This window comes from Ranitomeya variabilis, chromosome 1 (assembly GCF_051348905.1).
Source record: "Ranitomeya variabilis isolate aRanVar5 chromosome 1, aRanVar5.hap1, whole genome shotgun sequence".
Lineage (NCBI taxonomy): Eukaryota > Metazoa > Chordata > Amphibia > Anura > Dendrobatidae > Ranitomeya > Ranitomeya variabilis.
The window spans coordinates 671,113,565-671,129,852 of NC_135232.1; the positions used below are offsets into that span (position 1 = coordinate 671,113,565).

The following is a 16,288-nucleotide window of genomic DNA, read 5'->3' on the forward strand; positions in this document are numbered from 1 at the left end:
TGTGGTGCTGCGGACTTTTCCTTAAGCTCCGCCTACTTCCATATCCGTCCTGCGTACCTATCTTTAACATTGGGTAAGCAGGGACATGCGGTGTATGCGGATGTGTCCGCGTGTGTCGTTTTGACGTGTCTGCCGAACGCAACATGTTGCATTTCTTGCGTTCGGCAGGCATGTCAAATGACGCATCCGCATACAACTCATGTCCCTGCGTACCCAATGTTGAAGATAGGTACGCAGGACGCATGCGGAAGTAGGCGGAGCTTAAGGAAAGAAGTCCACAGCACCACGCTGCAGTATAGACATTAAAGGGAACCTATCACCCCGTTTTTTTCGGTATGAGATAAAAATACTGTTAAATAGGGCCTGAGCTGTGCATTACAATAGTGTAGTTTGTGGACCCCGATTCCCCACCTATGCTGCCGAAATACGTTACCAAAGTAGTCATTTTCGCCTGTCAATCAGGCTGGTCAGGTCGGATGGGCGTGGCTTCTTCCCCCAGATATTGCGTAGTTTTCCGTTGGTGGCGTAGTGGTGTGCGCATGTCCAAGGTCCCCAATCCTGCACGGGGGGGTGAAAATAGCAGCGATGTCCGTTATTCCATTGGTGGTCGGTGGGCGCGGCCATCTTCCTTTGGCCGCGCGTGCGCAGAAGCGGCGCTCTGCTGGCCGCGGCTTCAGGAAAATGGCCGCGGGATGCCGCGCGTGCGCAGATGGAGATCGCGGCGGCCATTTTCCTGAAGCCGCGGCCAGCAGAGCGCCGCTTCTGCGCACGCGCGGCCAAAGGAAGATGGCCGCGCCCACCGACCACCAATGGAATAACGGACATCGCTGCTATTTTCACCCCCCCGTGCAGGATTGGGGACCTTGGACATGCGCACACCACTACGCCACCAACGGAAAACTACGCAATATCTGGGGGAAGAAGCCACGCCCATCCGACCTGACCAGCCTGATTGACAGGCGAAAATGACTACTTTGGTAACGTATTTCGGCAGCATAGGTGGGGAATCGGGGTCCACAAACTACACTATTGTAATGCACAGCTCAGGCCATATTTAACAGTATTTTTATCTCATACCGAAAAAAACGGGGTGATAGGTTCCCTTTAATGGTTGTGTGTTGAGTTATTTAGAGGACACACCAAATTTACACTGTTATACAAGCTGTACACTGACTACATTGTATCAAAGTGTCGTCCCATGAAGATTTACAAAACTGTGAGGAGCGTACTCACTTTTGTGATAAACTGTATATCTGTATAGTTAATTGGAACTAGGATTAAGGAATGATATTCTGAAACACGTAAAATGTATTGAAAACCGCACTGTGTGTCATTTGTGCACGTGGATTTCCAATAAAGTATTGAACTAAGGAAAACTAAGTGCTGACTTCTGCAGGTATACTGTACTTCTTTGCCATACTGATGCAAATTTATGGGTCAGTAAATAAAATCATACATCGCTAAGATGCCATCTATATGATAGCTGTGTTTCTTTTTTCATCAAAGAACATCTGATTAAACTCTGGTAACAAAAACTGACACACTGCCCAAACTGATGAAATGTGGACGGACGATTCTTTGACTATGAGAAAAATCATTGATGTCTGAATGAGTCCTAAATACAAAGCCTTAGGCCATGTTCACACACGTTCAGTATTTGGTCAGTATTTTACATCAGTATTTGTAAGCCAAAACCAGGAGTGGAACAATCAGAAGAAAAGTATAATAGAAACATATGCACCACTTCTGCATTTATCTCCTGGTTCTGGCTTACAAATCCTGATGAAAAATACTGAACGTGTGAATGTGGCCTTATACAGACATAAGAACAATCTCTTTACACAATCATAAAACAGACCTTTAATCTTTCTTTATTCCTTCCCACAGTCTATATCACTTCAGAGAAGACAGACTTTTACTCTCCAAGACTGGTTGAGACAGACGATGGTAAAGAGAAGCCAAAAAAGAGCGTTTTCAAGAAGTTCTTCTGGAAGTAAAGTAGACCATAAATGGACTAATATTCCTAAACTCTGGGTGATACTCTCACCTGCCTTCATGAACGCCGACGAAGCTGAGACTTGGGGGTGGGAACACTTATAGGACATTTACACTAAGTAACCTGCAAAAATAGTATTGGGATCAAGCAATAAGCATAGAATATCTTTCTCTCTCAACTTAATGGTTCTGCAGGACTTGAAAATCGAGTCTGAGCTAATATAATAAAATAATCTGTAAACTTTACCTTATCTGGGTATAGAATTCTGTCTCCACTGTCAGAATGCTACAGTAGAGACATCACATTTACAGCGCTGCAGCCAATCAGTGTGCTCTGCCGCTGTGAACAGCACGAGCTGCTTGGCTGCAGCGCTGTTGATGTGACATCACCGCTGCAGCCTGTACACAATCACCCAAGCAACGGCGGAGACACAGCGCTGGATCCGGAGAGGGGAGGTAACATGGTCTTATTATTTTTAAGAATGCCATTAGTTAAAAAAATAATAAAATAAAGAAGTTGAAAGGAGAAAAATCCTTTAAAGATATGAATGAATTGAATGTAAACATTGATAGTATTGTTCAATTATTATAATTGTAATTCTACATGTATTTTATTTTTCTAATACTGTAAGGAATTTAATTTATTGGTAGAAACACAGATTGTCTGGCCAAAAAAACTCCCTTTTGTGGGATTGTTAATGTCCATGCCTTTTTTTGTGCAGAAATGCAACAGTTTTTACCTTCAAAAGCATTGATTGGTGTATCTGTTCCCTAAGGCCTGTTTCACACGTCAGTGGCTCCGGTACGTGTGATGACAGTTTTCTCACGTACCGGAGACACTGACTCACGTAGACACATTAAAATCAATGTGTCTCTGCACATGTCAGCGTGTTTTCACGGACCGTGTGTTCATTTGAAAAACACGGAGACATGTCAGTGTTCGTGGGAGCGCACGGATCACACAGACCCATTAAAGTCAATGGGTCCATGTAAAACACGTACCGCACACGGATGCTGTCCGTGTGCTGTGCAGGAGACAGCGCTACAGTAAGCGCTGTCCCCCCAGCTTCTGGTGCTGAAGCCGCCATTCATTTCTTCTCCCCAGCAGCGTTCGCTGGAGAGAAGTAATGAAAAATCAATGTTTTTTTATTTTTTTTGCGGTTGAAATAAAGTTCCCGGTAACCAACCCCCTCCCACCCCCTGTGCGCCCGCCCGCTGGAAATAAAATGCTCACCCAGCTCCCTCGATGCGTGGGGTGGGAGGGGGGAGGTTGCCGGGAAGTTTATTTTAACCACCCAAAAAAAAAACCATTGATTTTTCATTGCTTCTCTCCAACGAACGCTGCTGGAGAGAAGAAATGAATGGCGGCTTCAGCACCCAAAGCAGGGGACAGCGCTTACTGTAGTGCTGTCTCCTGCACGGTCCGTGTGGTACCCAGTCGGCACACGGCTGCCGCACGTGTGCCACACTGATGTGCCACGTGAGCACACGGACACGGATAACTCCGGTACCGATTTTTCCGGTACCGGAATTATCTGGACGTGTGAGACTGGCCTAAATGTGTGCTAGATTATTGAAATTGTTTTCCAAATGACTGACTTTTAAATGTGAGGCTTATTTTAATTAGTTTATTTAATGTTCTGAAGTATAAAAATATATTTAAATTATGAAGCATTCCTCTGCAATCTATTTATTACAATGTACTTTCCAAATAAAGAAAATATTATTTTAAAAATATTTTTTTTTGCTCATAATGGCATAATTAATTCTGCATTATTTTAATGAACACTGAACCCCCAAGGAAGCAGATTAAAACAAATGTTACTGTAACTATTCCTCAAAATTTACACAACGGAAAAAAAAGTTTACACAAAAAGAGTAACACTAGACATATCAAAGTGTTTGGTTTGAGATGCAGAAATGTTTTATAAATTATTTACTGAGATTTGCCTACCGTACTAATTTTTCCCCCCAGAAAATAGTGCCAACACTACCTATGGGACAATTAGGGGGTAATGTGGGTCATTGTAGGGCAATTCGAGTGATTGTGAAAGGGGGCATAGTATAGCGAGGGACATTTTGGTGGAGGGACTTTGAAAGAGATAGTTTGGGGGTGATATGGAAAGGGGCAGTATGTGGGGGGACATTATGAAGAGGGGTTATGTGGGGGATATTATGTGGGGGAGATATATCTCTAAATAATATGTGCAGGATATTTTGGAGAGGGGCAGTGTGGGGGGATATTATACAGGGGGTAGTGTGGGGAGATATGCAGAGGGGCAGAGAGGGAGGTATTTTATATAGGTGCAGTGTGGGGGAGCATGTATTGACGGTGGTTCTGGCTCTGCATTCATGTACTGACAGTGTTTCTGGCTCTGCATTCATGTACTGACAGTGTTTCTGTCACTGCATTCATGTACTGTGTGGTTCTGGCGCAGTGTTCATGTGCTGACGTTCTGGTGCTGCGTTGTTCATGTACTGACAGTGGTTCTGACACTACATTCATGTACTGATGGTGTTTTTGGACCTGTATTCATGTACTGACGATGGTTCTGGCACTGCATTCATGTACTGATGATGTTTCTGGAGCTGCATTCACGTACTGACGGCGTTCTGGCACTGAATTCACGTACTGACGGAGATTCTAAAGCTGTATTTATGTACTGATGATGGTTCTCGCACTGCATTCTTGTAGTAATGGTGGTTCTGGTGCTGCACTCATTTGCTGATGGTGGTTCTGATCTTGTACACATGTAGTAATCCATAACGTGTTTCATGGCTATGTTAATGTGGCGCCCCAGGGTCCTGGTCATCACAGTAATGTCGCTTTCCTCACGGGGAGAGTGATGCTAAGTTTGGAGGCAAGAAAGGATAACTGTAACCAGGTACCACAAACATGCAACACATTCACACTCCAGGCCACCAGGGGGAGCTTTTGATCCTATTTACTAAGTGACTCCCCATATATATATAACTGGTAGTCTCTAGGGAAAGTTAGAGAAAGTTCCAGACAGCCGTCTGAGGAGGACAGAGGGTTTACGGAGCTGTACATACCCCCAGAGCTGCAGCTCCCTGAAAGAGACATTTTAGAAAGCTGAACTGATTGCAGTGAGCGTGCAGGAGAGGAAGCACAGGAGAGGATACCAGAAAGGGACCAGCCCCGAGCATGCTGCCTGCTTCTGAGGTGCAGAACACCGGTAGCCGGAATACCGAGCTTGTAAGGACCTCCATGCCTTACATCAGAGACCGGCAGGACAGCTAATTTAACGTTACCTGTCCACACCCACACCCAGGAGGCATGGTGACACCCCGCAGAGCCGGGTCATCTAAGAGACCCTATAAACAGGCTCAAGTCACCAGTCATACGGGTTATGTCCTATCCTAACCGGGGGAAAGAGAGAAAGAGATAACATCTGTGAGGACCTTATGTGAAGCTTCTAGCAGTAAGAGACTACACCACTACAGCGTAAAGGAAGGCTTTTACTTTCCACCTGGACAAGGGGACTCTGGACTTCCCTCCAAACCAGCCGGACCCTACCTGCCCTGTGATCCAGTGCCCTGGACTGTGGCTGTTGAAGTCTTCAGTAAACGAGGTAAAGAGACTGCAAACCTGTGTGCTCGTTCCTTACTGCACCTCTAACCATTCTACCATCTATACACTGGAAGCCCTGGGGACATACTTCACCTGTGGGAAGTTATACCATCTAGCTGCCATAACATCACCCCAGCGGACCCCTTAAAGCAGTTTCGGTCCCCACTGACCGAATGCCACTGGTGGCGTCACGAACATTAACTTTATTCCCTTTAAAGACCTTTCCCTTTTACATGGGCGCCCTGGGACACAGACCGGGTTGCAGCCACTGTGACATCCCCCTGTGAACACCGGACCCGGTACCGAGTACCCCATGGCCCTGGCAGAGTGACTCATTAAAACTTAAAAAGTGTCAAAACTTGGAGATTTGAGATTATGAGAAGGATCTGGCAAGTTTCTGCTCCAAAAAACTTAGTTGAAATTAGCGAGTGTTCACACTTATTTTTTTGGAGCAGAAACTAAGCAGAAACTCTCCAAATCCTCCTCAAATACCCAAACTGTGGTTCCAGTGATCTGGTAATGCACTGATAGTGGTTTTAGTGATGTATTTATGTAACTATCCCTTTAAAAAAAATCTGTGGCCCTTGGGATTGGTTCAGTATGACATTGTGGCTCCCCTGGTCTAAATTAATAAGGTAATCGGACATAGATTCAGATAAATATAAAGCATTCACCACAATGGGCTTGCAGGCTAAATAAGCATTACATGTATAAAAATTGATAAAGAAAAAAATATGTTCAAAATGCAAGATGCATTATTACTGATTTGGAAAGAACATATAATGAATAACATGTGCCAAGGCACTTTTCGATCCATATGTCAGTCGCAAAACTTATATCTCGACATGGTTCCTTAGGAGATCTAGAATTGACTGTGTATCCTACACATAAAGACTTCCACTGTAGGTACTTCCTTATTTTTCATACTGTTTCAGGTCACTGAAAAATATTACATCAAGATTTTTTTAAGCCATATACTATGGACTGTAGTACTCCTGTCCCTATATCTTTGGATCTCTAGTTACTCGTACCCTCCTTGCAGCCCTTGAGGGCGCAGACAGATGGCCGTATAACTTGTGCGAGGGTCACATCGCAATTCTCAGACTGGCTGTCTGCTCTCCTGACCTGAGCTTGACAGCTGTAGAGTAATACATGCTATTTCGCTCAGGTCAGGAGAGCAGACAGCCAGTTCGAGTATTGCAATGTGATCCTTGCACAAGTTATACGGCCATTTGTCTGCGCCCTTAACATAGAAATCAGCTAGACCATCTTGCTAATTTATTAGGTGTTCAACCTCTAAATACAGGCACGGTGGTAATATCAGGAACAGTGTCGGCACTGGCTCCTTGCAGCCACTGTAGTTTTAGATTTCCGCCTGCGCGACTCTATTGCCATCAACTGCTCATGTGTGAATTGTGGCGATTCCATAGCCACTATAGTACCAGCTGCACAGCATTTTTTACATCAACTGCACAGGCGCAATTAGCGGCGATGTCATGAATTAATTATATCACAGCCTGCGCGGCAGAGGCTACATCCACCGCTCATGCGTGTACAGCGGCAATGTCATAGAACATTAATGCGCATGCATGAGTGCATTTCTCCGGTCTCTAGTGTCGTGTCTGGAAATCTTCAGGCAGGCGCAGTAATATTTCAGGGACGTGAATTCATTCCATAGGGATATTCAGAGACATTGTTTTCCATTCAGGCTTTTTCCCTAGAAACAGGGTCACCAATTTGATGTCATAGATTATGGATCCTTTATATGGGAGTCTTTACTCAGATGTGCATACTCTCTGCAAGATATTTACTCATTGATCTTTAGCCATAGATCTCCAGAGAAACCATCATCCGAAGAGGAAATGCATTGAGATTTTGTGGAGTTTTGCAACTGACATGTGGATCGATAAGCATCAAGCAAAAGGCAGGTATTCCATGGCAGTTAGTCAGGGCAGGAGTCAGGTAACCCACACTCTGCACTCCCGTCTATCCATGGGCTTTATTCCTATCCACCTGTGTTCCCTTGCCATTCACATTCACAGCCCCATCCCCCCTCCACCACGACTCGTACACATCAGCCCCTCTATACTTCCCTCTCCCATGCACTTCTCACCTTCCTGAAAAACCTCTTGCCCAAACACATTGCACAAAATAATTTGTACAATTCCAATACCTACTTGCTCTTTATCATCCTACTCCTTCTGATTTCGGGGGATATCTCCCCCAACCCTGGTCCACCATCCCCCTACCTCAACCCCTATCCTACCTCGTATCAAAACCACACTAATAACTAATTTAATTAATTAATTAAACTAATTAATATTACTTTCACTCCTTCATATCCTTCTTTTAATTGTGCCCTCTGGAATCCACGGTCTGTATGTAACAAACTTCCTTTTCTGCACAATAACTTTCTAAACATCTCTTTGAATCTGTTGGCCCTCACTAAAACCTGGATTCAGGATTCTGACACTGTCTCCCCTGCTGCCATTTCCCATAGTGACCTACAATTCTCCCATTCCCAGAGACCCACAAACAGACCTGGTGGTGGAGTTGGTATACTCCTGTCCCCACAAGGCACCTTCCAGGTCATCCCCCAAGTTCCATCACTCTCATTCCCTTTTTTTGAGTTCCACACCATCAGGCATTTCCGTCCCCTCTCCCTCAGAGTAGCGGTCATATATCAGCCCCCAGGCTCGCCCAGCCACTTCCTTGAGAACTTCTCAGCCTGGCTGCCACACTTCATGTCCTCAGAACTCACAACTCCCCTGGGAGACTTCTTCAACATACCTATAAACAGCCCCTCTTCCACATCTGCATCCCAGCTTCTATCACTAACCACTTCTCTCAGCCTCTCACAGCTCTCAGAGCTGTACAATCACTGCACTCGTACTATGGAAGATGCTTGATTCAAGTGAAAAGTTTATTTAAACAATGTTGAAGTAGTGAAGCGATAGGCAGAATAAACGTTTCGGCCACTCCATGGCCTTGATCACAATATCGCTGAAAACAGACAAATAGACAATAAATATTTACAAAATATACAAATATACAATTTGCCAAAGCTTATATACAATTTTGAAAACATATCAGGGTGATTGCCAAATAGTTATATCCAAAAAATAAGAGTACATTCTGACATGGCACACACAATCAGCAGAACGTTTCATAAAGAAACTGGTTTGTAGAGGCAGGGCAGCATACATCTTATATACTGAAGAAGGCAGATCCAATAAACATACCCTATTTTGAAGGTTCTTTCTAGAGTAAGTGTGGATTTTTTGGATATAACTATTTAGCAATCACCCTGACATGTTTTCAAAATTGTATATAAGCTTTGGCAAATTGTATATTTGTATATTTTGTAAATATTTATTGTCTATTTCTCTGTCTGTTTTCAGCGATATCGTGATCAAGGCCACAGAGTGGCCGAAACATTTATTCTGCCTATCGCTTCACTACTTTAACATTGTTTAAATAAACTTTTCACTTGAATCAAGTATCTTCCATAGTAGGAGTGCAGTGATTGTACAGCTCTGTGACTATTGGAACCATTGGCTCCGTTCACTTGCACCGTCAAGTTCACACCAGTCGAGTGCCAGCCTTCTCACAGCTCTCAACCTTTGAAACACACACAGACGATAACACCCTTGACCTGGTCTTCGCCCGGCTCTACTCCATCTCCTACCTAGATAACTCATCGCTTCCCCTCTCTGACCACAATATTCTCTACTTCGCGCTCACAATCCCTCGCACACCCAGCACACTCCTACCTACCACACATTCAGAAATCTACACGTCGTTAACTCTGGCGGTACATCACTACAATGACACTCTTAGAAGCACCCTGGACCAAGTAGCTCCCCTCACCCTCAGAACCTCCAAGCACAGAGTAAAACAGCTGTGGCTCAGATCGCAAACTCAGCTTCTCCAGGGATGTTCTAGAAGTGCTGAATGCTTATGGAGGAAAGCTCGTACACCAGAAGACTTCATGCACTTCAAATTTATGTTAAGAACCTATAACTCTGCCTTTCACCTTGCTAAACAGACCTACTACACCACCCTGATCTCCTCACTATCCAACAACCCCAAAAAACTTTTTGATACCTTTCACTCCCTCCTCAGGCCAAAAGCACAAGCCCCTATCACAGACATTTGTGCTGATGACCTGGCCTCCCACTTTATAGAGAAAATAGATAACATCCGACAGGAAATCTGCTCCCAGCCACCAAGTGCAGTGACTCCCATCCCTCCCTGCATTTCCCCTGGCTCACTCTCCACATTTGATCCCATCACCGAAGAAGACGTCTCCAGGCTCCTCTCTTCTTGTCATCCGACTACATGCACAACCAACCCCATTCCCTCACATGTCCTCCAGTCGCTCTCTACAGTCGTCACAACTCATCTAACTACAATCTTTAATCTCTCCCTCTCCTCGGGCATCTTCCCATACTCCTTCAAACACTATCATAACTACATTATTAAAGAAACCCTCTTTCAATCCATCCTGCACATATAACTACAGACCAGTCTCCAATCTCCCCTTCATCTCTAAACTCTTGGAGCGCCTAGTCTACTCCCGCTTTAGCCGTTACCTCTCCACTCCCTCCCTCCTAAACCCTTCACAGTCCGGCTTCCGCCCCCTACATTCGACAGAAACTGCACTCATCAAGGTGACCTACGACCTTTTGACAGCAAAGTGTAACGTTGACACCCTCTGTTCATTCTTCTCGACTTCTCAGCAGCTTTTGACACTGTTGACCACCATCTCCTACTCTCTAGGCACCAGTGACTAGGCATTAAGGATACTGCGCTCTCCAGGTTCTCATACTATCTTTTTGACCGCTCCTTCAGTGTATCGTTCTTTGGCTCCACTTCATCTCCTCTTCCTCTCACTGTCGGGGTACCTCAGGGCTCAGTCTTTGGCCCACTTCTCTTCTCTCTCTACACGGCCCTAATGGGACAGACCATCAGCAGATTTGGCTTTCAGTACCATGTTTATGCCGATGACACAACTATATATGTCATCCCCTGACAGGACTCCCGCTGTACTACAGAACGCCAATGAATGTCTGTCCGCAGTCTCCGACATCATGTCCACCCTCTATCTGAAACTCAACCTCTCCAAAACTGAACTACTTCTGCTCCCACCGTCTACTAACCTCCCTAAATCTGTCATTTCCCTTTCCGTGGGTGGCCCATAATAACACCCCGGCAGCAGGCGCGCTGTCTGGGTGTTACGTTTGACACCAATCTCTCCTTCACTTCCCATATACAATCTCTTGCCCACTCGTGCCACTTACACCTAAATAACATCTCTAGAATCCGCTCTTTTCTCACCATGGAAGCAATAAAAACTCTCACTGTCGCCCTGATCCACTCCCACCTGGACTACTGCAATGCTCTACTAATTGGCCTCCCCCTCACTCGACCTTTCCCCTCTCCAGTCTATCCTTAATGCAGCAGCCAGGGTCAATCGGTATTCAGATGTGTCCGCTCTTCGCCAGTCGTTACACTGGCTGCCCATTCATTATAGGATCCAATTCAAAGTACTTGTTCTCACCCACAAAGCTCTCCACAGTGCATTACCCCCTTACATTTCTGTCTATTGGCCTTGCCAACCTCTGCGCTCTGCAAATGACTTTCGAATAACCTCTGCTCTAATCCGTACCTCCCACTCCCGACTCCAAGACTTGTCCTGCACTGCGCTAATCCTCTGGAATGCTCTACCCCAAGATATTAGGACCATCCACAATTTGCATAGTTTTAGGCGTGCCCTCAAAACATATTTATTCAGAGAGGCCTGTCACATTCCCTAATCAGTAATTTTATGTGTAAGGGTATGTGCACACAGTGCGGATTTGGGTGCGGATTTTTCCGCGCAGATTTAGAAAAATCCACAGGTAAAACGCCCTGTGTTTTATCTGCGGATTTACCGCAGATTTACCACAGTTTTTGTGCGGATTTCACCTGCGGATTCCTATTAAGGAATGGGTGTAAAACGCTGCAGAATCCGCACAAAGAATTGACATGCTGCAGAAAATAAACCGCAGCAAATCTGAGCGGAATTTTCCGCAGCATGTGCACAGCGGATTTAGCTTACCATAGCTTTATATGGTACTGTAAAATGCATGGAAAACTGAAGCAGATCCGCAGCATCAAATCTGCAACGTGTGCACATACCCTTAACCCCTTTCTGACATTGGACGTACTATCCCGTCGAGGTGGGGTGGGCCCCGTATGACCACCGACGGGATAGTACGTCCAGCGCGATCGGCGGCGCTCACGGGGGGAGCGCCGCCGATCGCGGCCGGGTGTCAGCTGATTATCACAGCTGACATCCGGCACTATGTGCCAGGAGCGGTCACGGACCGCCCCCAGCACATTAACCCCCGGCACACCGCGATCAAACATGATCGCGGTGTGCCGGCGGTACAGGGAAGCATCGCGCAGGGAGGGGGCTCCCTGCGTGCCTCCCTGAGACCCCCGGAGCAACGCGATGTGATCGCGTTGCTCCGAGGGTCTCCTACCTCCTTCCTCGCTGCAGGTCCCGGACCCAAGATGGCCACGGCATCCGGGTCCTGCAGGGAGAGAGGTGGCTTACCGAGTGCCTGCTCAGAGCAGGCGCTGGTAAGCCTGCAGTGCTGTGTTGCAGATCGGTGATCTGACAGAGTGCTGTGCAAACTGTCAGATCACCGATCTGTGATGTCCCCCCCTGGGACAAAGTAACAAAGTAAAAAAAAAAATTTCCACATGTGTGAAAAAAAAAAAAAAACAATTCCTAAATAAAGAAAAAATATACGTATATATATTATTCCCATAAATACATTTCTTTATCTAGATAAAAAAAAAAAACAAACAATAAAAGTACACATATTTAGTATCGCCGCGTCTGTAACGACCCTACCTATAAAACTATATCACTAGTTAACCCCTTCAGTAAACACCGCAGGGGGGGGGGAAAAAAAAACGAGGCAAAAAACGACGCTTTATTATCATACCGCCGAACAAAAAGTGGAATAACACGCAATCAAAAAGACGGATATAAATAACCATGGTACCGCTGAAAACGTCATCTTGTCCCGCAAAAAACGAGCCACCATACAGCGTCATCAAAGAAAAAATAAAAAAGATAGTCCTCAGAATAAAGCGATGCCAAAATAATAATTTATTCTATAAAATTGTTTTTATCGTATAAAAGCGCCAAAGCACAAAAAAATTATATAAATGAGGTATCGCTGTAATCGTACTGACCCGAAGAATAAAACTGCTTTATCCATTTTACCAAATGTGGAACGGTATAAATGCCTCCCCCAAAAGAAATTCATGAATAGCTGTTTTTTATCATTCTGCCTCACAAAAATCGGAATAAAAAGTGATCAAAAACTGTCACATGTCCGAAAATGTTACCAATAAAAATGTCAACTCGTCCCGCAAAAAACAAGACCTCACATGACTCTGTGGACCAAAATATGGGAAAATTATAGCTCTCAAAATGTGGTAACGGAAACACTTTTTTCTATGAAAAGCGTCTTTTAGTGTGTGACGGCTGCCAATCATAAAAATCTGCTATAAAAAATGCTATAAAAGTAAATCAAACCCCCCTTCATCACCCCCTTTGTTAGGGAAAAATAATAAAATTTTAAAAAATGTATTTATTTCCATTTTCCCATTAGGGTTAGGGCTAGGGTTAGGGCTAGTTTTACGGCTAGGGTTAGGGCTAGGGTTAGGGTTAGGGCTAGGGTTAGGGTTAGGGCTAGGGTTAGGGATAGGATTAGGGCTAGGGTTAGGGTTAGGGCTAGGGTTAGGGATAAAGTTAGGGTTAAGGTTGGGGCTAAAGATAGGGTTAGGGTTGGGGCTAAAGTTAGGGTTTGGATTACATTTACGGTTGGGATTAGGGTTGGGATTAGAGTTAGGGGTGTGTCAGGGTTAGGGGTGTGGTTATGGTTACCATTGGGATTAGGGTTAGGGGTGTGTTTGGATTAGGGTTTAAGGTAGAATTGGGGTTTCCACTGTTCAGGCACATCAGAGCTCTCCAAACGCGACATGGCGTCCGATCTCAATTCCAGCCAATTCTGCATTGAAAAAGTAAAACAGTGCTCCTTCCCTTCCGAGCTTTCCCGTGCGCCCAAACAGGGTTTTACCCCAACATTTGGGGCATCAGCGTACTCGGTACAAATTGGACAACAACTTTTGGGGTCCAAGTTCTCTTGTTACCCTTGGGAAAATATAAATTTGGGGGGCTAAAAATCATTTTTGTAGGAAAAAAAAGGATTTTTTATTTTCACGGCTCTGCATTATAAACTGTAGTGAAACACTTGGGGGTTCAAAGTTCTCACAACACATCTAGATAAGTTCCTTGGGAGGTCTAGTTTCCAATATGGGGTCACTTTTGAGGGTTTGTACTGTTTGGGTACATCAGGGGCTCTGCAAATGCAACGTGACGCCTGCAGACCAATCCATCTAAGTCTGCATTCCAAATGGCGCTCCTTCCCTTCCGAGCTCTGCCATGCGCCCAAACAGTGGTTCCACCCCACATAGGGGGTATCAGCGTACTCAGGACAAATTGGACAACAACTTTTGGGGTCCAATTTATCCTGTTACCCTTGGGAAAATACAAAACTGGGGGCTGAAAAAAAATTTTTGTGGAAACAAAAATATTTTTTATTTTCACGGCTCTGTGTTATAAACTGTAGTGAAACACTTGGGGGATCAAAGATCTCAAAACACATCTAGATAAGTTCCTTAGTGGGTCTACTTTCCAAAATGGTGTCACTTGTGGGGGGGTTTAATGTTTAGGCACATCAGGGGCTCTCCAAACGCGACATGGCGTCCCATCTTAATTTCAGTCAATTTTGCATTGAAAAGTCAAATGGCGCTCCTTCCATTCCGAGCTCTGCCATGCGCCCAAACAGTTGTTTACCCCCACATATGGGGTATCGGCGTACTCAGGACAAATTGCACAACAACTTTTATGGTCTAATTTCTTCTCTTACCCTTGGGAAAATAAAAAATTGGGGCAAAAAGATAATTTTTGTGAAAAAATATGATTTTGTATTTTTACGGCTCTGCTTTATAAACTTCTGTGAAGCACTTGTTGGGTCAAAGTGCTCACCACACATCTAGATGAGTTCCTTAGGGGGTCTACTTTCCAAAATGGTGTCACTTGTGGGGGGTTTCAATGTTTAGGCACATCAGGGGCTCTCCAAACGCAACATGGCGTCCAATCTTAATTCCAGTCAATTTTGCATTGAAAAGTCAAATGGCGCTCCTTCCCTTCCGAGCTCTGTCATGCGCCCAAACAGTGGTTTATCCCCACATATAGGGTATCAGCGTACTCAGCACAAATTGTACAAAAACTTTTGGGGTCCATTTTCTCCTCTTACCATTGGTAAAATAAAACAAATTGGAGCTGAAATAAATTTTGTGTAAAAAAAAATTTAAATGTTAATTTTTATTTAAACATTCCAAAAATTCCTGTGAAACACCTGAAGGGTTAATAAATTTCTTGAATGTGGTTTTGAGCACCTTGAAGGGTGCAGTTTTTAGAATGGTGTCACACTTGGGTATTGTCTGTCATATAGACCCCTCAAAATGACTTCAAATGAGATGTGGTCCCTAAAATAAGATGGTGTTGTAAAAATGAGAAATTGCTGGTCAACTTTTAACCCTTATAACTCCCTAACAAAAAAAAATTTTGGTTCCTAAATTGTGCTGATGTAAAGTAGACATGTGGGAAATGTTACCTATTAAGTATTTTGTGTGACATATCTCTATATATGTGATTTAACCCCTTAAGCCCCGAGGGTGGTTTGCACGTTAATGACCGGGCCAATTTTTACAATTCTGACCACTGTCCCTTTATGAGGTTATAACTCTGGAACGCTTCAACGGATCTTGGCGATTCTGACATTGTTTTCTCGTGACATATTGTACTTCATGTTAGTGGTAAAATTTCTTCGATATAACTTGCGTTTATTTGTGAAAAAAACGAATATTTGCGAAGATTTTGAAAATTTCGCAATTTTCCAACTTTGAATTTTTATGCCCTTAAATCACAGACATATGTCACACAAAATACTTAATAAATAACATTTCCCACATGTCTACTTTACATCAGCACAATTTTGGAACCAAAATTTTTTTTTGTGACGGAGTTATAAGGGTTAAAAGTTGACCAGCAATTTCTCATTTTTACAACACCATTTTTTTTTAGGGACCACATCTCATTTGAAGTCATTTTGACGGGTCTATATGATAGAAAATACCCAAGTGTGACACCATTCTAAAAACTGCACCCCTCAAGGTACTCAAAACCACTTTCAAGAAGTTTATTAACCCTTCAGGTGTTTCACAGGAATTTTTGGAATGTTTAAATAAAAATGAACATTTAACTTTTTTTCACACAAAATTTATTTCAGCTCCAATTTGTTTTATTTTACCAAGGGTAACAGGAGAAAATAGACCCCAAAAGTTGTTGTACAATTTGTCCTGAGTACGCTGATACCCCATATGTGGGGGTAAACCACAGTTTGGGCGCATGGCAGAGCTTGGAAGCAAAGGAGCGCCATTTGACTTTTCAATGCAAAATTAACTGGAATTGAGATGGGACGCCATGTTGCATTTGGAGAGCCCCTGATGTGCCTAAACATTGAAACCCCCCACAAGTGACACCATTTTGGAAAGTAGACCCCCTAAGGA

General features: G+C 44.1%; 1 protein-coding gene across 5 annotated transcripts in view; it reads left to right on the forward strand.

Moving 5' to 3' along the window:
- The window catches only part of SPTBN5 (spectrin beta, non-erythrocytic 5), a 445,401-nt gene extending 443,160 nt beyond the window's left edge, over positions 1–2,241 (forward strand). For all 5 annotated transcript variants that reach the window (XM_077264001.1, XM_077264014.1, XM_077264022.1 and 2 more), the window contains one exon: positions 1,888–2,241. In XM_077264001.1, the coding sequence (XP_077120116.1) occupies positions 1,888–1,997 (110 nt within the window). In that variant the 3' untranslated portion in view covers positions 1,998–2,241. The remainder of the gene's footprint in view (positions 1–1,887) is intronic.
- Positions 2,242–16,288: the final 14,047 nt, after the last annotated feature.